The sequence below is a fragment of the Sinohyriopsis cumingii genome, chromosome 2 (assembly GCF_028554795.1).
Source record: "Sinohyriopsis cumingii isolate HCF-2022 chromosome 2, ASM2855479v2, whole genome shotgun sequence".
In the NCBI taxonomy this organism is placed as follows: domain Eukaryota; kingdom Metazoa; phylum Mollusca; class Bivalvia; order Unionida; family Unionidae; genus Sinohyriopsis; species Sinohyriopsis cumingii.
The window spans coordinates 41,228,688-41,254,972 of record NC_142962.1 but is presented as its reverse complement, the minus strand read 5'-3'; the positions used below and the strand labels follow the sequence as shown (position 1 = coordinate 41,254,972).

The 26,285-nt window shown below is 36.4% G+C and overlaps 1 protein-coding gene across 6 annotated transcripts in view; it reads right to left on the bottom strand.

Annotated features, from left to right (window-relative positions):
* The window catches only part of LOC149804709 (regulator of G protein signaling 7-like), a 294,195-nt gene extending 274,721 nt beyond the window's left edge, over positions 1-19,474 (bottom strand). For 2 of the 6 annotated variants that reach the window (XM_089943319.1, XM_089943310.1), the window contains exons 1-2: positions 18,938-19,474; positions 17,607-17,760 (exon numbers count right to left, since the gene is read on the bottom strand). In XM_089943319.1, coding sequence (XP_089799445.1) covers positions 17,607-17,732 — 126 coding nt within the window. In that variant the 5' untranslated portion in view covers positions 17,733-17,760; positions 18,938-19,474. Of the gene's footprint in view, positions 1-17,606; positions 17,795-18,937 lie in introns of those variants that run through there. The other 4 variants (XM_089943302.1, XM_089943292.1, XM_089943338.1 and 1 more) reach the window with 4 other exon arrangements.
* Between the last annotated feature and the right edge of the window lie 6,811 nt (positions 19,475-26,285).

Here is a 26,285-nt window from a genome sequence, read left to right as displayed (position 1 = left end):
ACGTAACGTGAGCGTTCACATAAAAAATGACACTGTCCATTACTGGTCAGACACCAGTAACTTTGTTAATTTTAAACAAAATTTTAGTTGAATGTGTATACCAGAGTATTGCCTACTTTGCACTTACGTTCCACTCATAGGCATTCACTGGATTTTTCCCGGTGGGTGGTTGGACAAAACCAATATTGATGGGTCAAGCCTTCAATACAGACACAAAAGAAGGGAGGCTTGCTGACACCTATGGTTCTGCTCTACTTTGCATTTTACATGTTAGGATATTGGCAATGAACTGTCAGTGAATATCCATGGCCCCAACCACAAAGTGGACGTATTGACAAAAGTATTCAACTCCCAACAAATTTTGCAAGAGGTAATGTTTTGTAAAAACTCTAGATATAAAAGTACAATTAAGTGTTGCCTACTCCTTCTAAACAACAAGAGCTGCTACATTGATCAACTTGGTCGACAAGATCACCACAAAATGGAGGCATGCAGTTGGCAAGGATCGAGATTTAAGTCAGATTAATTCTGTAAGAGTTAGTCATTTGTATTGTATTTAGACTATACAGATATAATTTTGCATTTTCATATTCTCCTATTTGACTAATGCTATCTTGATAGAACTTGGATACTATAATGAATGTTCTGTATCACCTATTTTTTAAAATGTTGTCTTCTGTAAATCCTTTTGTGGGGCCCCAAGTGGCCGAGTGGTCTAAAGCGCTCGCCGTTAAGGATCACTGCCATCTCACCTCTGTCTGCATGGGTTCGAGGCTCGGGCTCGGCTAATGTGGGTATGTGAGAAAGCTTGCAGGTAGCTTCTCGTGGGTCGGTGGTTCTTTCCAGGGTTTTCCCGGGTTCTTCCTCCACCATTAATACTGGCCGCCATGTATAGCCTATCTTGTGCTGAAAAATGGCGTTAAACCCCATTACAACATTACAACAACAAAAATCCTTTTGTAAGGGCTCTTCCATTTAAACATACGGAATGGAGTTTTTAAAAAATATATGCTGGGGTACTCTGATTACTCATCAGGTTCATATGAAAATTATAGATTTCTAAATTGCATCAATGGATGACTACCCCATATTAAAAGTGCCTTCCCTGTGTCCAATGTAAGTTTTAACATATTAACCCCTGGAGGTTTTTGCCTGAAACTTGAGTAGGAAACACATTTTGAAAGCTATTTCTGAATAGATCCGAACACACCAAATCCCAGGTGATCTTTCAATAACATACTGCCAAGTTGTGTTAGAAACATCGTTTTTCATTGGCTATTTTTTTATTTTGCTAAACCGACACATTATTTTTTTATCGAGACTACTCTTTATTCCAAAAGCCCAGCTTATCCTACTTTTTGCAAAGGTTCATCTGTCTGTTTGCAGTTCATACCAGTTTGCCTTAGATCTGAGACCAAATAGTCTAAAATCCTGACACAAAATCAGGTCCAAAAAATCAGGTTTCTCCCTCCGTATTTTGTAGTGCAACTAGATATTCCAGATTATTTGGTATTATTGTAGATCTACATCTGTCTACCTTTCTATAATACCAGCCACTTTAGTGTATCATGCATGAACATGACGCTACAGAGCTTGGCAGTAGGCTACTACCTCCTGCCGCGTTAACTCATCGCTAGGGGTTAATGTGTTAATGGAACAGCCCTAAAACAATATCTTTAATCTTGACTATTTTATGAAGTTCAGATTCAAAAAGTGGTATATACTCCACACCAGTTCTAATTCAGAAGTCAACAGCACCATACATATTAATAATAGCATGTATAAAAGAGAATGTATTACCCCATTGGGTGGCTCTCACGTTATGCCATGTCAGATATACATTTGTTTTTGTGTACATTAAAACAAATAACCTGAAAATTAAAGCATATGAAATAGACAATGGTGTTGTTTCTGAGTTGTAACCATAAACTCCAGCAGTCCAAGTCCACTCAAGCCTGTTTGTGAGAAAATTGCCATTTATTTGTGGAAGTTTCATCATTCTACTCTTGAAAATGGACTTAAGAGCACCTGGGGTCTTCTTCCATCAACAAAACTTGCTGCCTTGGGTATATAAATACATAAAGATGCTTGTTAATGTATTCCAAAAAAAAGCCTACCAACCTGCCCTTCTTTGTTTGGCTATGTAATCTGAACCCCACACATAATTTTTGTTTGACCTTATGACTCATTTCAAAGTGTGATTCTCATTTTTAATTCTATTTATTGATTGAACAATTAAGCTTTAGTTGTCGATAGATCATAAAGTTTGCAAAAATGGTCTGTAAAATTTAAAGAAAAGAGAATGAATTTTATTTATCAAAGTCTCTTCGAACGCTGTTTGATATTTTCTAGCTGTTCATCTAGCACTAGGTCATATTTTGAGTAAATTACTCATTCACCAAAAAAATCCATTGTAACTCTTGTCACCACCTGATTCATGAATTGTGTATATTGCACTAATCATAATTCTTTATTCACTGTTTTCACTTGTAGAAAGCAAGCATGAACTGAAGGAAGGTGGATTGAAGCTTGAGAAACTTCAGAGAGATCCAGAACTAACACTAAGTAAGATGTTGGGGAGAATGGGTGTTTCAGATGCTGAACTAATCAGGTGATATTAAGGGAAATTTAAAATTTACATGTCAACAAAAATATGAAAAATACAGATGCCCATGTAGATCAAAATATGGCCTTGCTTGAATTTATGGATGTGATGATTCATTATTCTTGCCCATAGTCACGTCAAATCCATTGGTTCATCTTTAAACAATGTTTTTCAAAACTATATGCTTTTGTTGATGTAATAAATATACATCAAAAATGTTTCACTACACAGATATCTTTGCTCATGCTCATGCTATATGTCACTTTAAATTTCTTTCAGTTCCATCAGCAAGTTCAAAAGATGTCACTGGTTGAGATATTTACACGAGTAACCACCTGGCATTTCCTTTCAATATATGGTAAAGTATTCATAATACCCATTTCCCTATTAGTAGCCTTGCTAATCTGATCTGGTCTGCTGAATCTTGACCTCAAACAGGTGTTATCTTGGATTGACTGAATACAGCCATAGCATATTTAATTAGCATGTATATACCACTACAATGCCATGTGATTCTTGTAATAATGAAGTGGAAACAAAAATTATAAGGAATTGCTTAACTAGTGGTATTACTTGATAATGGAATATGGTACTGCACTTGTACAAGTAAAATCAGTCATCAGGTAAATGAACAATACAGATTTACAATCATGAAGACATCTGTCTGTCTGTGTGTGTTTCAATGGGAGCATATGGATTATTTGATCATTAGGTGCAAGAAGAAAATTGTGATCGAATATTTCTTTGTCATGATTATTTATCTTCTTACTTGTAAATTTTAACACATAAATGTATTTAAATTAACAACGTATCTTACAAGCAACATACATTACTGGTGCAAGCTGCTTTAGTGCAATTATATCTGATCTATGTTCATTTTTAATACTGACGATCATGTAATTGTTTAAAATACTCAGTGGGATCTCTTCCCCAAAATGAAACATTTTTTGCACATTATATTTTGTACTCTCGGAGAATTATTTTCCATATGAAAAAATATGATAAAACAATATGGATGCCATAATCCATATATAAGTCGATTCGGAGTATAAAACAAAGCTAAGATTTTCTGGTCAAAAATGTCATCTTATAGGCTGGCAAATATGGTATTGCACAATCCAAAAATAATCCACATGCCAACCATGTTTTTACATCTTAATATGATTAGCCTAAATGCGACTTTCAAACTTTTCTAGGCACTAATTATTGCAATTTCTTTAATATTATTTGCACATCGTTCCCATTACTTTATTGTACTAATCAGCATATAAATTCTTTATTACAGCTGCTACTGCAAGCAAGGTTGACTTTCTTCAAAAGATGGCCGAGTTCTTTAGCTCTAGAACAAATGCTAACACTAGTATGGACTATACTCTGGTAAGTTTAACCTTGCATGTTTAGTGAAGGTATACAAAATATAATTTTTTTAAATCATATATATGCAAGTTACACATATAGTTATCAATAACTCATTTGTCCCAGAAGGTTAAAATTTCTTTGCCCTGAATACCTGAATATGATTTTTTATTACCAACTGCACCAAAATCAAATGTAACAGGATTGTGGCATGCGTACAAGTATGTGCCAAAAACAGTAGCTAGTTTACTTGTATGCATGTATACATTAATTTGAAACAATATATTCATGCTTGGATCATGCACCCACTTCTTTTTCATTTTACAGTCCAAGTCAAACACAAGACAATGCTTAGAACAGTGGTTGCAGAGCAAAGAAACATACAGTCAGCAATCCATTCAGCTGACCCCCAGTCAACAGACCAACACTGACCACCAGCAACTCACTCTGCAACCACCCTCATTTCAATAGCTACTCCAGCTAACACCAGATCAGCAGGCTCCTGCTGATCAGCTTAAGTCCACTCACAAGCAGCTGACCTTCACTGATCAGCCTATCCAGCAAAAAACACTGACCCAGTCATCCCACCTGCAACCCATGCAGCAGATGCACTATCAGCAGATGTCTGCCCAGTTAGTACAACATACATCCACTCCTAAGCTGCAGCTCACCAGTCAGCCTTTACAACAGTTTCTTTCTGAGCAACCCATTGAGCATTCAAGGTCCACTGAGCAACCATTGATTCAGGAACAGTATTTTGATTGGAAGCAAGACTATCAGCAGGAATATCAGCAAAAAGACACTAACAATTACTTCCAGCACAATTGGTCACAAGATGTAAATAGTTACTGTCCAGACACCATAGAGGAATCGGATGTACTAGCTTCAGCTGTGGATGAAGAATGGTTATCACTAGTCATGGTACAAATTCGATAAAATTTTTAATTGGAAAGAAACACAAAAAGTATGTTTTTTTATGATCATAAAGGTGCTATTAGAAAATTCTAAGAATTTCCTCCCGTTATTGAACTTGACAACCAGGAATTGCATTGATGGGAAATATTAGAACATGAAAGAAATTAGTCTGATTACTTTCTCAAGTGTCATTATCACAAGATATAAATATGTAAGAAGATGTATGACTTGTTACTCACTTTTTTCCAAACTAATGCTTGATAGCACTGTTGCAACTTAATGGCTGATATACGCTTGTTTATAAGCTGTCTTTGGTTTGCAGAAGAAATGCTGTAATTATGTTACTTTGTATTGGATACAGTTTTAGCTTAACTCAGGTATTATAGGTCTGTATAAAAACTTAGCAACTCATGAACATGTTAATGTCACTCATGTCACATTTGTCCCTAAAACCATGGTACCTCAACATACTGGTCGGTGTCACAATTTAAGATTGATTGAATAGAGGGAAACATAGCCCTACTTATCAATAATCTTAGACAATATGTCCTACAAAGAAAATCTTCATTCTTTTAGAAATTTCGAGATCGCAGGGTTCCACTTGATGGTGCTGAAGTGTACATAACCAAGCAAAAGAAGTTGAGTCTAGCCATTTGTGGCTTCCACCAACCCAGAAAGGTTGTGATTCATATACTGGACACTCTCTTTGACCAAAAGGCATGTCAGCATTAAGGTCACATAGTGCACCAGACAAAAAGGAGGGACCAAAGGACTCTACCAATGCCTGAACAGGTAAAAAATGCAATTAAAAGTATGATCACTCTGGATAACTTTGGCTGTACAGATGCTAACATAAAAATGTTGATACTGTGGAAACGTTATTGATTTTATCAACACTAATTTACTAACAGACAGTTATTTCAATGCCAAAATTAAGAAAACAGTACATATAATGTGAAACTGTTCACCTTTAAAATAAATATTTACACAAAAATATCAGCACAATGATGATCACTCATGTGATGTACCTGAAACACTATACATAATTTAACTCAGTCCAAACTTTCCAGTCTTAAAAGTATTATTCTTATTCAAGTTTGCCTTTGATACTTGTCACAAAATGATTTTGTCATTTTCTTTTTTGCAACATATTTTCACCAATAAAATATGATGCCAGTCACTTGATTGGTAATTTGACACCAACCAGTTGGATAATACTGACCAACCACTCCTGTAAGAGATCCAGTCTACAAACATATCATAAACATTTATTTCATCTCTTTCAATCACTTTGTGTTTTATGGACTTTTTATGTAGCTTTACAAACTTTAGTCATATTGCAAAGATGTTTGCAGTGTGGCAGTTTATTGTGATCCTAGGACTGGGGCATCATCCCGCAGACATGTAGCATCATGTCCCACCTGGTCACATTATCCTGACAACAGGCCTACCAGTCCTAACACTAACCTCCTAATGTTGAGCAACAAACAAGGCAGCTGTACCATTTTTTATAAATCTCTGATATGACTTGGGTGGGATTCGAACATGCATCAGAGGCAGACGTTCTAACCACTTAGGCCACTGTAGCAGTCCCAGTCAATTACTCTGAATGATACAAATTAAAATAAACTAATGCAATTCTTTCCTGGTGTTTTTCAACAGATTACATCAAGGAGTACTGTGGAGAGAGTGAGGCATCACAAACTATGAAGGAGTTCAAAAGTATAATCAAAAGCAAGTCTGGCACAGCTAGACATTACCTAAATGAAATGTGCAGATTTTTTAAAACAGTTGTACTTCAAAGCAGCTTATAAGTTGGATTTATTAAAAATCTTTAAAAAAAATCATGTGATCTTAAGTTTCTAGTCCATTAGTTCATTTTAATTGTTGCATTAGATTCATAAAACTAATTTTGTTGTTTTTAACACTATCATAAAGCATGGACGTTTCATTTTCCATTTATGACAATTACTTTTTCATGAGGTTTCTGGTTCAGTGAGCACTCTGGATAGAGTTAGGCATTACTAGCTATGAAGGAATATCATCAACAGCAAGTGTAGATTGCCAGATGCTGCCAAAATTATGTAATTTTTTTAAAAGACATTTAAACTTTAAACTTTATATTTTCCCAGTCAGTTGGATTTATTGAAATTTTAAAAAATCATCTGACCTTAATATTTAAAGTTCGTTTGTTGGTTTTAATTAATGTATTTATTCTAAAACTTAATTTTTTTCAAATAATTATTTAAATAAATAAAAATCTAATTTTCCCTTTATGATAATTCTTATTATAATTACTTATTTACTGGATGTTGATTCATCAAAAAGGCATCACTTTCATCCATTCCTAGAACTGGAACAATACACAGAGATATATCAAAACTAAATCACCAATGAGGAAAACAAAAAGATTTTAGTTTTTGTTTCTTAATTTTTAATGCATTGCATCTGATGAGAATTCACTGCATTAATCGACCAGGCATTGCGAAGCTTGCTGTATAAAGATCTGACTGTAAGTGTGACTAGCTAACCACAAGGTCATATTGAACTCGTTACAATTCATTGCAAGATTGCTACTTTGCACATGCGAGCTCATATTAAACTTGCAATTAAAATACAAGCCTGTTACGTGATATGAACCAGCTAGTACTAGCTGGTTCACAGCCCATCACGAGCTTGTATGTTCATTGCGAGTTCACGCGTGCTAGGTGGTTGACAGTGCAACATGAACTTGCATGCTTATTGCGCAAGCAAAGTTTCAGCAAACTTGTTATATGCGTGCCATAACTGCATTTAATGCTCATATGAGCCTGCCATGACTTTGTAAAAGTTCCGATTCTGGCTTATATGTGCAATACAGCAAAGCCATGGGCTCGCACATGCGTAGTTGCAGCAAACTCATATACTGCAGTGTTTTATCTACCCATGTGTCATAGGCGCAGTCTTTTCCAATTTGATGCAAAAAAAAGTCGACAGTACATAAATTGACACACCCCTATGTTACGTTGTACTCATTAAAAAAAAACAAAGATTCCATCTTAAAATCATCATGGGTAGGTAGAGTGATGCACCCCAATATTACGTTTTGCTGATCAAAACAAAATTAAGGTTTAGTCTAACTACTTTAATGGCCAGATTACAACTCTCCCAAACGTAAAACATCCGCACATCAGTTTCTTACACTAATGTTATCATAATACATAGGGTTACAATTGAGTGTGGAGCCTGGAGCTGACCTTATGTGACCTGTAACTGTCACATCATTTGTAGCAACAGGATGGTAAACCGTATAATCACCATACCCAAGAAAGAGGCAGAAAATAAACATGTGATTTTAAAGTGATTCTCATGAGAAACTATTATTTTATGTACACCTTTGTCATGCAATGAATCAACAATTTCCATTCGCTCAATTTTATACCCTGCATTGTTCCAATATACTGTCAGCATTCGATTGAAAATGGCATCCAAGGCAAAAAAATTAAAATAGATCCAAAACAAACAAAATTATCTTTTGAACCGCATTTATGACCAACCGATGATAACAGTATTGTTGAACCATACGTTATATATATATATATATATATATATATATATATATATATATATATATATATATATATATATATATATATATATATATATATAATGCTGAATACATTAAAAGCAGGTTTTTATGCCAGGACTCAGAAGTTTTACATACATGAAAGCATCTTCGAACATGGGGTTTTGGTTAGAAATCAGGTCTGGGAAAAACACATCTTAAATGGTTGTTGATGACAAAACAAAACTTATCACACAAAGTAAAATTGTATATGACTGTCTGAAGAATTTACATCATAGATGTACATGTATCTGTATAAATTTTTTAATGGTTCAATAATTGTGATTGCTGCAAAAATCTAACTTATGAAATGGAATGAACTAAATGAAAAAGATCTAATAATAAAAAATTAAAAACTACTAAAAATAGTGAAAATGTACCAAAAGTTATATCACAGGTCTAAAAGTTTAAAGTTCCAAATGAACTCCAGTAGTTTACTAAATAAATTCCAATCTTGAATGAGCTTATGTACCAACCGCCTGCAACAGTGTTGATGTTCTAGCAGCTTTGATGTGTCACAATGACATAACCTAAAGATCTCTAAAGGAATTCACAATAAACCCAAAATAATGATTTAGTCCAAAGGTCAATGAGCACTTTGTACTTCTAATGAATAATAAATAAATCTTCTCAAATAAAACTGAAACAAAACTAAACATTGAGCACTCTAATGACTGATATTAAGAAAGGAATAAGTAATTCTAATATAAACAACATTAATATAAAAACCTAAGACACAATAACAGGACCAGGATGAGGATCAAAAATTTATTTCTAGAACATTCTAAATTGTCAACAAGACCAGGTCCATTAACAAAAGTTTAGTAAAGAACATGACAAACATCAGGTACACAGGAATACCAGAGCAAAAAACCAGTGTCCTGAACTTAAACGTACAAGTAATAATTATCCAAATATATCTTCTAAAATCATTGACAAAAATTAGTTATGAAATATTATGTTGTTACAAAAAAAAGCATTAATCAGGTAGGTATACAGCTCCTACCCTCAAGTAAAGACAAAGGTCAATCACACAATATAAATTAAATATATATAATTACCATCAACTTTTCCAACTAATCCAGCTATGTTTACAACATTGAAAACATTTTTGTTACATGTACCAACCTGGCCTTGTACTTTTAATTTTGAGCTGGCTACCTCAAAAGATAATAATGAGGACTGGTGTTTTTAAAGCATGTACTTCACTGATGTCATGACAAATCAGGCAATGACATTCACAGTGCACATTGGGGTAATAACCTAAAATATGGTTTAATCTACATTAAATTGGTTGAAGATAAAGTTTTGTATAGTTTTACCTATTCATTAATTCTGTGTCTGGTTGAAGAGAGTGAGTCTTTAAATGACTATGCACAAGATACATGTGCATGCACAAAATTTAATCCATTTTGTTCTGAATCAACAGAAAGAATTTGTTCAATATAGATACATAATGGCCTGATAGCCTCAACATATACAGAAGCCACATTAAACACATTCTTTCCCAAGACTCATTAATAACACATGATCACAGTTCTGTATTTAGTACATACGAGTACTTTTTCAATTTTTGAATATGTGCTGCTTTACAAAAGAAATAAAATTCAAAATTAAAAACAAACTGTAATTTTTAAAAATGTGATTCAGTGTGTTTAAGAACAACGATGCACAGTGATCCGAGAAAACACTTAATTGATCCAATTAGGGTTTGTGATATGGAAATACAGATTCAACATATCATGATATATAAAAGTCAACTAACTTTAGAAAATATAAATATTGGACATGAAAGCTCTTGGATGGTGGGGGAAGCAAACACATGGGCTTCAGTGATGTCTTTGTGTTTGTATGTTTGGGATTTTTAATGTAGCTTTAAAATGTTTTGTCATATTTCTAGGCTGTCTGCAGTGGTGTCTGGCACTGCGGCATCATGCCACAAACATGCAGCATCATGTCCCACCCTGTCACAATATCTTAACAACATGCCAACCAGTCCTAACACTAACCTTTCAGTGCTGAAGGCTAAGTGAGGCAGCTGCTAGTACCATTTTTATAAGTCTTTGGCACATGTATGACTCAGCCAGGATTTGAACTGCATCTGATGCTGATGTTCTAAAAACACAGGCCACTGAAGCAATGCTGCAGTGTTGTAGTTACCAGCTTAAGGTGATGCATATTAACTTAGAAACACTTAAAACAGTAATACATTTTTTGTGCAGATAACATATTGTCACAAGCCATAGGTAGCAATGATTGTTATTTAAAATAATTATGAATAACCACAAATCATGGTTTAAAAAGAAACAATGCCTTGCCAATAAAATCTGGGCACAAACATCTGGTTCCACCTATCCCTGTTCGTGCTTCTGTTTTCATTGCACACTGCAGCAGAATGCATACAGATGCTGTTAATTTTAATCTTTCTGACATCAAATTTCTCAATAGTAATGAAAGGACTCTCCCACATTTTGTTTCACCAAATGCTTTCACTTTTTATTTTAAATCTGTATGTCTGATGATATTTTGTACTTTCTGCAACAAATTATACTTCATTTGTAATTTGTAGCTTTTTATATTTGATTCTTCACAACGTAAGCTTGTGATATAATCAGCAGGTTTCAGCCTGGAACCTGTCCTAGCTCATAACATAACCTATAACATAGAAGCCACAATCGCTAACAACAATTTTTTCTGGCAATTAGATGTCACACAGACTTGTGCTTAACAATAATGTGCTTCTCGTCAGTTAGCTTTTATCATCATGGTAATTATCAGTGATAATAACAGACAGTAATTATCAAAGTGAAAAAAATCTAACAACTAAGGAACCCATATCAGTAACAATAATCAGATTACCTTTTTCTGCATGGATTAAAGTTAGATTAACAATTGGCAGCTTTTATGGAGCTACATCACATCTTTCAAACATGTTTTTTTTTACACTTCAAAAATACATAAAAATCTTGCCAAATGATTAAATCAAACTCTTGTTTATTTTATCACTGAGCTCTGTACTATCTCAAGAAATTAATGAAGTTACTGCAAAACTGGGGAGCCATGCTATATCCGAATGCACACAAATCTCCCAAACACTTTACTCTAGAAACTGCAATGGGATTTACACATTGATAAACAGTAAAACTCCAATCAGAATAACTATGTCAAAATCCCCGAAAGAATTAACAAAAACCACACAACCCGTTTCCTTCTAGATGCTTTATGTCACACGCACTCTGCAAATTCAAAGAATTTCAGGCTCACATGGGATAGCAATGATTACTACTTTAAATGACTGTGTTAAAAAAGTTCTCTATGTACAATTTAATTCACTCTGGTAAATATTTCTTCCACCTAAGTATTTTCTGAATTGGTACAAGTATCTCGTACTACAGATACCGGTACTATAGAACTCCCCTAAAGGTGAATACAACTTTTGAGAATCATTTGAGAACACTTATTTTTAAACATTTATATTACTTGCCAAACAATAAGTATGTATCAGTCTCACATAATTATCATGTAAAATACAGAAGATAAACACCAATTATAAGTGCTAAATATCCCAGTGGCTAAAAAGGTCAGAGATGGGTCTCTTTAATTTCCAAACACATCTGTCAATGAAACCATAATAAGAGTTATATTAATAAAAATTAACAAAAAGCCATAATAAGAGTTATATTAATAAAAATTAACAAAAAGTCACCTTGAAAGTGACTACAGGCATCAAAACCATCTTTGACAACCTGATTGTTTAGAGCTGGCAATCTCAGCACATTTGGCCAGCTCACAAACTGACCACATGTACGTTAGGACTTCAAAGCTTGTGAATCCCATATATATACAAATATTACGATTAACATAAAATTGACAAGTTAAAATATCAATATTTATTTCTAATTTGTCCAAATGCACTTATATAGCAAATAAATAACAAATATTTACATTATCATGCTTGCATGAGAAAATGTGTGACTGACCTTCACCACAAGATGGAAATGACAGGCTTTGACAGTATACTTTGTCAAATAAAGGACTGACAGATGAAAGAAACTGTAGGCAGCACTGTAATTAAATGTAGTAAATACAAATGCAAAAAAGATTTTTGTATATGTATTGTCGTGAGAATACAGCAGCAAAATATGCAAAAACACAAAGCATTATGCTCTGAATACTCTATCAATTTTTTGGACTTGCCCATGGGCAATTACCTTACAAACTTGTACCTGCCAGAGCCAAATATGAGCTTATCCCTGGCATTGGGAATGTGGATTTGTCAAAGTCCTGCATACATACACTGAGAAAAAAATTAACAACAATCTTACTAAACAGTTCTCTTTAAGTAGAGATGTGCAAATATATCATTTTAAAGGAATGAACAATTCCTGCCTCACTGACAGCCACATGCACATTCATTCACATATTTATTGATTTTGTAAACCTTTACAGGCAGTGATCTAAACTATGCCATACACACGTCAACACTGCAGTCTCAGCATTAAGTATACCAAAGCAATGATAACCCTTCCCAAGGGTGTGCCAAAATCGAAACCCTAATTATGTGTGGTTCCCTTAACCCAACCTACCGTATTTGAATGGCCCTGACCCTATAACTCATTTTAAATATGATTATATTTGTAATAAATGTATATATTTGCAATAAAGCAGTAACAACTGTGCACAAATTATCATATCAAAACTGATAACTTTTGATTGAAAATTTGTGACATGAACTAATGCAAGCTGGATCTTAAAAATGGAAATAGAAAACAAACAACTTTCTAACCCTGTTTTTTTCACTCTGTTATCAGAAACATGCCAGCTTTTGAGGGTTAAGTGAGGTGTCAAAGAAAAAGAAAATTGATATTATCCAAATTAAGAATAACAACTCAAGAAAACTGCAAAACATGAATTACACAAATTCTGTCATCTTAAATGTTTCAAGTTAATGACTACTTGTTTGGAGACAGCTAATGTCTTTCATAATCTTTAGTGAAAAAACATATAGCATCCTATTCTATGATATATTCAACAGCCTAATGATCTTATAGGGATCTTAACATTCAACCTAGTATGACTGGTACTGTTATCACATAATCACAACAACATTCAACCTAGTATGACTGGTACTGTTATCACATAATCACAACAACATTCAACCTAGTATGACTGGTACTGTTATCACATAATCACAACAACATTCAACCTAGTATGACTGGTACTGTTATCACATAATCACAACAACATTCAACCTAGTATGACTGGTACTGTTATCACATAATCACAACAACATTCAACCTAGTATGACTGGTACTGTTATCACATAATCACAACAATATTCATTCTAGTATGATTGGTACTGTTATCACATAATCACAACAACATTCAACCTAGTATGACTGGTACTGTTATCACATAATCACAACAACATTCAACCTAGTATGACTGGTACTGTTATCATATAATCACAACAATATTCAATCTAGTATGATTGGTACTGTTATCACATAATCACAACAACATTCAACCTAGTATGACTGGTACTGTTATCATATAATCACAACAACATTCAACCTAGTATGATTGGTACTGTTATCACACAATCACAACAATATTCAATCTAGTATGATTGGTACTGTTATCACATAATCACAACAACATTCAACCTAGTATGACTGGTACTGTTATCACATAATCACAACAACATTCAACCTAGTATGACTGGTACTGTTATCACACAATCACAACAATATTCAATCTAGTATGATTGGTACTGTTATCACATAATCACAACAACATTCAACCTAGTATGACTGGTACTGTTATCACATAATCACAACAACATTCAACCTAGTATGACTGGTACTGTTATCACATAATCACAACAACATTCAACCTAGTATGACTGGTACTGTTATCACATAATCACAACAACATTCAACCTAGTATGACTGGTACTGTTATCACATAATCACAACAATATTCAATCTAGTATGATTGGTACTGTTATCACATAATCACAACAACATTCAACCTAGTATGACTGGTACTGTTATCACATAATCACAACAATATTCAATCTAGTATGATTGGTACTGTTATCACATAATCACAACAACATTCAACCTAGTATGACTGGTACTGTTATCATATAATCACAACAACATTCAACCTAGTATGATTGGTACTGTTATCACACAATCACAACAATATTCAATCTAGTATGATTGGTACTGTTATCACATAATCACAACAACATTGAACCTAGTATGACTGGTACTGTTATCACATAATCACAACAACATTCAACCTAGTATGACTGGTACTGTTATCACACAATCACAACAATATTCAATCTAGTATGATTGGTACTGTTATCACATAATCACAACAACATTCAACCTAGTATGACTGGTACTGTTATCACATAATCACAACAACATTCAACCTAGTATGACTGGTACTGTTATCACACAATCACAACAATATTCAACCTAGTATGATTGGTACTGTTATCACATAATCACAACAACATTCAACCTAGTATGATTGGTACTGTTATCATATAATCACAACAACATTCAACCTAGTATGATTGGTACTGTTATCATATAATCACAACAACATTCAACCTAGTATGATTGGTACTGTTATCATATAATCACAACAACATTCAACCTAGTATGATTGGTACTGTTATCATATAATCACAACAACATTCAACCTAGTATGATTGGTACTGTTATCGCATAATCACAACAACATTCAACCTAGTATGATTGGTACTGTTATCATATAATCACAACAACATTCAACCTAGTATGATTGGTACTGTTATCACATAATCACAACAACATTCAACCTAGTATGACTGGTACTGTTATCATATAATCACAACAACATTCAACCTGGTATGATTGGTACTGTTATCACATAATCACAACAACATTCAACCTAGTATGACTGGTACTGTTATCACATAATCACAACAACAGCATGATATTCTCGTTAATATTGCTAAAATGATTGGACAAAGATCTCATAGATATCTTCTGCTATATCTTTTGGTGAATCAAAAGTAATTAATTACACAATATCTCCACTCATTTGGAAATTAATTGCCCTTTATAAGGTGCTTCAAAATTAGGTAGGATGGGCAACTTATAATAACTGTAACATTTTTGAAAACTTAGTGATAAACACGAATGTTAAGACAACAGATTATAAAGATAAATATCTTAAGGATATTAACAACACACAAAACTTAATAATTTCATTCATTAATTCATAATTTCTAACCCAAATATCATTAGGTGGTCCCTAACAGAATCAGCATCCATATTTGCATGGGACAGTCTATTTAAATGAATTTTTTCAAACTACTCTCAGTGCACGTTTTGAAAAATAAGGGCATTATTTTTTCCATTTTATTTAGAAAAATATCTGAACTACAAATTAAAAATACCAGATGAAGACAACTGTGTTTACCTTCTATGTAAGTGTAGTGAGAAAAAACCCACCTGTTCAATGAAATTGGAATTTTCCTCGAACTAAAAAATTACTGTGAGCAGGCTTGTTCTTTCACAATGAACACTTCTGTTTCATTTGAAACATAAAGATAACTGTTATGGACCCTCTGCCAACTGTCAGGTTAGAAATTATAAATTGCAGATTGAAATGGCTATGTTTTGTTCATTTTTTTATATCCTTCATGCTTTTCATTTTTAAAACTAGAATGAGGGGGGTACAAACTGTCCGAGGGTTTGATGAATAATAAAGACAATTAATGGTATTAAAGACTATACGCAGAAGGCAAGGCCATTAACTAATTCCAAAATATTGACATGCGGACACACGGTGTTGGAAATTTGCAACCTTATTTCCATCAAGTAAAACAAAATACTGGCATGCATTTTTTTCAACAAAGTATGGTTAGTTTGCATTAACCACTCTTTTCCACAAATGTCCAGTTCTTACAATAAAATACTGTCAATAAATCATAATTTATCATACAACTATTTGAAATTTTAAAGTTTAAACTGTGATAAGTCCTCAAAAAACTCTACAACTTAACATTTCTGCTTACAAATCAAGGACCATGAAAAGTATGGAATAAAATGAAACAATTCTTTGTCTAATAGCTATTAATCCAAGAGATTGGAAAGTGAACTTTTCTGCAATATTTCCAAATACGAAAGTGACGATAACATGACAGCAAGGGAAAAGGGTAAGGATGGGGCTGGAGGAATGCTGTATGCAGTTATAAAGCCAACATCAGATGTAAACAATGCATATGACAGCATATCAACATTACCAGCAAGTTCAACATATCATGGGCATCCACACACAGGGGCAAAGAACACTCCCCGTCCCCGACTGAATGCCACCTCTAAACATGTTTTGGCCTGCATCTGTAAAACTTAATAGATAGCTGACCAGAACATGCCTGCCCCCCACCCACCAAAATAAAATAATGCTGCTGGCGCCCTTGCATCACATGTAAGATAATATTTTCTTTGTTGAAAATAATTCCCAAACTTGGAGAAAAACAATGATGTGCAATACAAGTACATCACAACAGGCTGCATTCAAAAGTGTGATTGGTAGTCAAATGGAAAGATACATTTTTATAAGGATCCTGTGGAAGACTTTCTCTGGCAAGCAGTACTAACAACTCACTTTCAAAACTCTTCAACAAAATCAAAAGATAATGAAACAAGAAAACTAATACCTGTAAGTTTTTGTATCAATAAATGTGTGTGTGTGTGTGTCTGTGAGTGTGTGATTTTAGGTTTTTAATGTAGCTTTAACAATTTTTCAGTCATATTGCTACACTGTCTGCAGTGTGACAGTTTACAGTGAAGTCTAGCACTGAGGCATCATGCCGCAGACATGTAGCATGATGTCCCACCCAGTCACATTATCCTGACACCAGGCTGACCAATCCAAACACTAACCTCCTGATGCTGAGCGCCTAACAGGGCAGCTGTTAGTACCATTTTTCTAAGTCTCTGGTATGACTTGGCCAGGGTTCTAACCTGCGACCTCCCGCATTCGAGGTTGATGATCTAACCACCAGCGGTTATCAATAAACGAACGAAAGACAAAAAGTAAAAGGAAACTTACTTTTTTGTAGACCAAGTAGTTGGGATTTTCCTCTGGATTAAGTTGTCCATTTCCAAAGAGTAAAGCATTAGGAAAAGATGTGGGTAGGGACTCTGTCCTCTTGGTAAACCTATGGCCTTGAGCCATGCTCGACTACTCGACTCAGCTATGACGCCTAATCCCATGGAAGTAAATAATGAAATTAGAAGCTGAAAAAATCAAACACTCGTCATAATGTATGTTTCTAGATGTGAAAAAAGATGTTGGATACATCAATATTGCCACCAGATCTCTGCCTATGTGATGTTATGCAGGATTAATCAATCAACATCGCCAAGTCACTATACAGCTTTTAATTAGTCTTAGAACACCAAGTACAAAAAGTTTACTTGGTGAAAATATTCACAGCAAGACTTTGTGCACAACACAAAAACTCCTCCAGAAATACACTTTGAAAACAACTGAATATGTCATATGCAATTCTGACAATCAATAGACTGATAACTAGTCGATTTTTATAGGTGTAAGCGCACGGTCTTCACAATACCTCGGCACTAGAAAAGAGGGCTACAGCCTTTCATTGTTATTTATAGATCCAGTAGGATTGATTCTACACATTGTTTCTCAAACAAAAAATATTGATAGTGTACGAGTGGTTCCAGCAAGTGGTTTCCATCGGCAAACACAAATCCATTCAATGCCTGTCGATATGCTGGGTGTGAATTTACACAGATACTAATAGAGCCAATATCCTATCAAACTTTTACCCCGTATGACGTTTCTGCATCATAACGTTAATCATGGTTGGGGATATGTGTAAAGGGCCTACTGTGCCGCCCCATTATTAACGTTCAGTTCGTCTTAAACTTAGTAAATTTTGTATACTGAGCTACCACGTCTGCCGTTGTAATCTCTTATGCTATCCACGATCCTATGTAATCATAACAGCATATCCTCAGACTTTTTTTTTTCTTTAACACACGTTTCTTTGACCTAGAGGAAATAGAATCCCCAAGAATTGTTAATTAGCGATTTGACCCCGCGCGTGCTGCTGCTGATGTAAAAGTCTACTAATCAATGGCCGCCAATAACACTATCTTGTAACACGCCTCTAGTAGTTACAGTAGGAAATCTATATGAATTCTGGGGAACCTAAATTAATTGCTTATGCTAACAGGACGGCGTATCTTTGCATATCGATCAATGATTTTAACCAGACAAAAAACAGAGAAGCTACAAGCATCGTTATATTGATACGGTGCAGCTCTTGTTTCGCAACTGTATTATTATGCGAGAGTACACGTTTTACATTTGGATAAGTGCATGCAAAGACGAGTTATGAGATTCAGTACCTCTTAGTTCTTATCTCCATTCCTCCACTTGTAAATTACTTGACGGATAAGTCATCATCATTTTTTGTTAATCGATAAATCACCTCACAGCATCCATCTTGAATTTCTAAGTAGCATCGCTGCCAGACTCCATCTCGCTCTGGAAAGAATAAGGGAGATAATAATGCAGAGAGGCCACGGCCTGTTTAAGAATTCCAGTATGTTGTTTTTTTTGTTTTTTTTAAGGGCGCTTGGAACACATTACTGGATACACCACGACGAGGATATGCCAACGAAGTTGCTTCCGGCTGGCCTGGGTGTCAAATCCGAGCCCTCTGAAATACGAGTTCGAAACTCGACTAAAGCTGCTCTGTGTCTCAATGTGTGATGATGTTTATTACAATGCTGCCGTGTATGTATAGTATGAAGTTAACATCGTCAGGCCCGGCCCAAGGATATGCGGGCCACAGGACAGCACATGCAAAGCCCAAGGCAGCAAGCGATGAGCGAGACCCCAAGCAAAAAAAACTGTATGTTCAGGCCTGACCCTGCGCTTTCAGGTAATCAATTCCCCCCAATGCAATTTATAAGCTTGGGGCCCAGCTTATCATTTGCTACTTTGGGCCCCGCATGCTGCCTTGGGCTCCGCACATCATAGGGCCGGGCCTGAGTGTTAGGACTGGTCGACCTGGTGTCAGGATAATGTGACTGTACGGGACATCATGCTACATGTCTGCGGCATGATGCCTGATTGCTAGACGTCACTATAAACTGCCACACTGCAGACATCGTAGCGATATGACTGAAAGATTATTAAAGTTACGTTAAAATTCCAAATCACACATGCCTCTCTCTCTCTCTCTCTCTCTCTGAACCTTGAACAAAGATTAACTAAATAAGCTACAGCTCACATTGTGAAGGGGCCTCTCAAATTTATTGTATACCAAATAGGGATTCTACAGCTTCCCTTAGCTTAGGGCCTTCATATGTATAAATACGGGGGGGGGGGGGTAATCATAGAGCTCAGTAGCGAATGGGGATAACCTACGGACAATGGAAATCTCGATCAAAAACGTCGTGGGAACGTTTACGGACAAGCTTTTTTCAGACCCCCCACCCCCGAACGCTTATGGACAATGTGAATTAACATGGGGAATATTGAGACTATATACGGACAACAGCTGAGGTGACGTCACGATACTGAAGATTGGTAAGAATGTTGCAAGGGGCTGACCCCAGTTGGGACCAAAGAGCGGGGGGAGGGGAGACATAGAACGTTTGGCGGGACCGAGACATATAAAACACATACATTATACAGTAACAAACAACTATACAGCCGACTAAAATATTTTTAGGCAAGTTAGGCAAGAAAGAAAGTCTTTTCGAGGCATACGAGTGGCCCTGAAAAAGGCCTTTGGGTTTTTGTTAACACCATTTCGTTAACATATAGGGCTTCTTCTCCTCCTCAAACTTATTCTGACTTCTGGTCCGTAGATAAGGATTCTCTTCAAACAGCCTTAATTGTCTCTCCACATAAATTCTTCTTTTCCAAACAATCGGATCGGTCATCCGGATAATTGTCTATGATGATTTCACATACATGGGTAAGTCCGTACGGAACAGCATCGACGATACGACAGTAGATGATTCTACGTTTGTCCACATCCTGTGACGAGAACAGGTGAAGGAAATGAAGTGAACGTGGTTGTTTATAGTGGAAGAGCAGATCGAAACGAACTGAGTTTTGTCACCAATCCCAATACGCGCTACAACATTCAATCACTGTGCGCTAGCATCTGTGAGTAGTGAAGTGGGCCACCCTAGCCTCAATGGGAATTAGCATTAAAAACACGCCTGGGCCACTCTAGCCTCAATGGGAAATTTAACATTACGAAAACCCCTGGGCCACTCTAGCCTCAAGGGGAATTTAACATGGGAAAAAGTCTTGGGCCACTCTAGCCTCAAGGGGAATTTAACATTACGGAAAAGTCTTGGGCCACTCTAGCCTCAAGGGGAATTTAAAATGGAAAAAAAAATCTTGGGCTTCTTGAGCGACAAGGGAAAATGGAACAGGGTCGGGACCCTATTTTAATAGGGTCCCGACCTAATGGGTCTATGGAAATGGAACAGGGGAGAGGGATAGAACACACACACACATATAAAATAAAACAATGGGGCTAGGCAATTGAAAGTCTATCTCTTTTCGAGAGATGTGGGTGGCCCTGAAAAGGGCATTTGGGTTTATGTTAATGTATCCATTAACATAAGGGGCACCGCATTGGTCTTCTTGTCCTTTGGCTGCGTCTCACTGTAGGACCGTAAATCAGGACTCTTTTGAGGCATCCTTGTCTTTCTACGTAGATCCTACGTATCCACAGACTGGTGTCTGTCCTATGGACAACTTTCCAGTTGGATCGGACATACAAAGGTATGTCCGTCCGGAACATCATCGTTGACACAAGGGTAGAAGAGTGTACGTCGGTCCACATCTTGAGGCGCCGAGAACAGGTGAATCAATGCAGTGAACTGCGCTTATTTATAGGTAGAGGAAGAATTGAAACGGATTGAGTTCATTAACCAATCCAAACACGCGTTACAAAATTCAGTCAGCCATCGTCCAATCGGAAGAGAGCAGTCTGTGACGTCACGTGGTCTATATAAGTAGTATATGGGGATACCCTAGCAGTAGTGAAGGGGGGCACTTTACGTACAATACGAATTAGCATTACAGACCCCCCCCTGGGTTAGATTACGTACAATGGAAATTTGACATGGCGAAAAATCGTGGGTCAGATTACGTACAAGGGGAATTAACATGGCGATAAATCGTGGGTCACTCTACGTACAAGGGGAATTTAACATGGGGAATAGAGTTTGGGCTTGTTTAGGGACAATGGGAATTGAACATGGGATTTTTTTTTTTTTTTTAAAAATATTTTTAAAAAAAAGGGGTAGGCAATGGAAAGACTATCTCTTTTCGAGAAATATGGCTGACCCTGAAAAGGGCCTTTGGGTTTTCTTCTTCTTCTTCTTCTTCTGCTTCTAATTTCTTCTTTTCCTCCACCAACTTCTTATTTTCTCACCTACACTCTTTTTCTTCTTTTTTTCTCCTCCTCTTCTTTCTTCTCTTCCTCCTCTTCTTCTTTCTTCCTCTTCTCATTTTCTTCTTCTTTTTCAATTTTTTCATTCCATGCTCTCATCCTTGTCCTTTCCTCTTCATCCTCCTTCTCCTCCTTTATTTCCTTCATCACACCACTTATCATATCCTTTGCTTTTCTTAAATTATTAATTTCCATTTTTACTCTATGCGGACTTTAAGAATAGTGATCTTCAACTAGTCGTACGAGCATTTGTTCTATCATTCCCAAATTGTCAAGGACGTCTTGCAATGATTGAAATTTATCTAGGTGGTTCGAAGCCATCTTCTCTGTAGAATGGTTTGAACGACGAATACTGTGGGTTCTTATAGTGAAAGCGCGGACGTGAAGGAAAACATCCCCCTAAAAAACGTAAAATTGATCTTACCTAGATCATGACCAAACATCGCGCGTACGTGAAGGAAAACATCCCCCTACTTTCTCATTTCATATAATATAACCCTAACTATACTCTCTACATACGCTAATAATCAATAAATAAACTTATAATCTACTATTCACACTAACTTACTTCAGCATTTACAAACACAAACTTACTTCAACATTTACAAACACAAACACATACACTTCTACTATTAATAAAGAGTTAGTGTTTATATTCACACTACTCTACCTACACACATTGGCAAATCGATCGTTATTTCTTTTCTAGAGTATTGGGTAGCCCTGAAAAGGGCTGTTTTGTTTGGAACTTCATTGACACCTGGTTAATGGTGGCACCTTCCAGGCCTGGCGCCACATACACATCTTATCCCCCAGTTACTTTTTACCTTTTGGGGGGAGAGAGCAGAGGCAGGATATGTCGCTTCAGAATCCCAATTTTCGCTCTCTGGGATTCTGAAATTTTTTCTTCTCTCCTTTTCCTCCTCCTCTTCTTTGTATCTTCTCTCCTCCTCTTTGTATCTTCTTTCCTCTTCTTCTTTATATCTTCTCTCCTCCTCTTCTTTGTTTCTTCTTTCCTCCTCTCTTATCCTTCCCTCCTCGACAATGGCTTCCGCGGCCAGTTCATTTAATATGCGCCTGGCATATTCCAGATGCACATGAAGTTCCAACAGTTTCTCCAGTCTCGTGTTCATTTTTGGTGTTGATCAATCAACAAGGGTAGCTGGACTGCCGAACGAGTTTCAATTTATACTGAAAGCGCTGACGTGAAGGAAAACATCCCCTAAAAACATAAAATTCATCTTACCTAGATCATGACCAAAAAACAACAACAACGCACGGACCTAAAAGAAACACTCACTCACTTTTTTATGCTACCCATCACCATTGTAAAAATTTTTATAAATCACTTCAATTGACTATTTACATATGCAAAGCAATCCAATCTAACTCCAAATATACACCTCAAACACCAAAAAAACAAACATCATTTTAATCTACTATCCACACGAACTTACTTAAGCACTTACAAACACACAAACACATACCCTTTCATTTTTTTAAAAAAGAGTTAGTGTTTATTTTTACACTACTCTACCTACACATTGGCAAATTAAAAGTTATTTCTTTTCTAGAGTATTGGGTAGCCCTGAAAAGGGCTATTTTTTTTTTTTGTTTGCTATGGCATTCTTTTTTTAGTTTCTAAGAATGCGATGTCCTCTGAGGATAGACTTTCTGGCGATAGGTCTGCTTCTTCGGAAAGAGAAGAAGAACTCTTTGGTGTCGATACGGCAGTCGACAAAGCCTCTGTCAGCTTCAGGTTGCTGCTGCTGTTGTTGCTGTTGTTGCTGCTGTTGCTGCTGTCTCTGAAGTCTGTACTTCTCTGTCCATTCTTCTTTCTCCCTGTTCATTTCTTCTCTGAAGAGCTCTTCTATCAGGTCTTCAGTGATTTTTAACATTCTCACATTCTCTATTTCTTCTGGCTTCGGTATCAGACTGTGTCTGACCCTATGCAAATTCACGTAGGCTTCGTTGAGTTTAGCTAGTTTGGAACACATCTTCTTAGGAGGATGAGTCGACAATGGATAGTTAGACTCGAAACAACCCCGGTTCTTAAAGTCAAAGCGCGGACGTGAAGGAAAACATCACCACACGGTTTTTGAGTCGCAATGTTCAGTGAGTGTCATGAGAAGGATAGTAAGAAATGAAAGAGCATCAATCCAACATTCTTATAGCTAAACAAACCACAAAGGCATTTTTTTCAAAACACAACATTTTTTTATTCAAAAATCACTAACACTAAACAGCAACTCTAACATTTTTAAACAATAATCCAACACTATAACATCAAACAATTTTTTTCTCAATTGACAATCTACTTTGAACAGGGCTGACAACGTTGTGAATGAAATTGTGATTTTCACTGTTGGAAATCATTAGGCCATTGATGGACACTACGTTTCCTAGCTTGAGACAAAAGATAAGCATAATGGTCACAAAACCATCGATCTACTTTCACATCGTTTCTAGCAGAAGAACGAGGATCGAAATGAGTCACTAAATGTTCTAAGGAATAGCCCAGGCTGCGATGATGCAGAAAATACACACAATATTGTCCGCACACCAAGGAATCTGTGCCTTGTAATTTCACGTTATTGAATCGGGTGGTTTGAGCATTTCTTCTCATAAAGTCAATGATATCGTCTTCCAAAGGGGGCAATCCGTACGAATCGAAATATTCCACACATCCTTCTTGAGGAAAGTAGACGGCTACCCAGTGGGTTCCTGGAAGATGACTGTCGTCCGTGTTGATCACGTAAGCTTGATGGTCTTTAGGTTTGCGATGAGGGAGTTCATCTTTAGCACAGACGACAGGATTCCAAGAAGCCGTATACGAACTGTGGTTCAAAAGGTAATAAAGTTCCCAGGTATCCATTGTTTTCTGTGTTGTTTTTTTCTTCTTCTTCTTCACAGGTAATAATAAGTCGTCAATTCGATCCTGACTTTTTGCTTGAAAATGTCTGACGAATAAACGGTTATTCGTTCTGTTTCCTCACTCTGATTTAGGAGAGCTTCGATACGATGGATCTCTTGAGTGGTTAATGGTGGACAAGAATGTTCACGCAAGTTTTTATACCACTGGTGCAACACGTCTTCGTTCGAGATGAGACTCCAAGCTTCGTCCAGATACTCGTCCAATTTTTCTTCTTGACTTAACATTAGGCATTTATCGTGTTGAATTTGACTGTGATGATCGTTTTGACATCCATAGCAATTTTTCTTTATCAATTCCGTCATTTTGTCGACCAAGTGTTTGGCAAAACAGGAGACTAAATGGGCTTCTTGTTCTGGCCATCTCGATTTCATCATGATCACTTCTTCTTTTTCCAGGGTCTCCTCACATTCCATGTTCAAAGTTTCTCCACTAGGTAAAGAGGGATAACAATCTTCCATGACTTCTAGTAATCCAGAATGACTTCTCTCAAACTGTTGATTTCTATGGTATTATCGAATTCTGCATACAGGATGACGTTCAACGTTGGATTATCTTCAACACCGGTGGCTTTGATTGCAAACTGAATTTCCACACGAATCTGGCCGGATTTTATAGGGTGGAAATGTCCTTCGTCGCTGCCTTGGTCTGGAGTGAAATCGAAAGCCCACAAAGCATACCCTCCTGCATAATCTTCGTACGTAATGCCGTGACTGGTGTTGGTCCCTAACTGTCCCGTGGCTTCGTACAGGGACAAGTACGACCTCAAGTAATTTTTGTTGGCAAAGTCAGGTTCGAAAGGTCGGGTACACAAGGTCTTGCCATCGCGACTGACTTCGATCTTGGACACGTCAAAGTGTTTAAAGTAGAAAGGATTTTTACCCAAATCTCCGTTGAAGGCTGTATTCTCGACGATACCAACGATCATACGTTTGGGTAACTGTCCTTGGAACAAATGATCTTGGGTCATGGATCGCTGTCCCTTGGGAATGGTGAAGGTTTTCACTTCCACGCGTCGTATGGGATACTTAGCGGTCGTTCTGCTCAATGTTTGACTGATGTCGTTACCCACTTTAGGTAACACTTCCACGCGTCGTACGTAGAGCCTGGCTACCTCGATGTCAGTTTTGCAAGCGGTACTACCTATCAAATGGAAAGCGGCACTGCTACGATTCAGTCTCAGGCGGACATCCACCCCGTTTAGCAAATATTTCTCTTGCAACCACATGTCCAAATGCAAACGATCCATTAGTTCTAAACTTTTGTTTTCTATGATTCTGTTTCTTCGTTCTATAAATCCATCATTTTTTAATTTAGTTTTATCCTTTGTATCAAT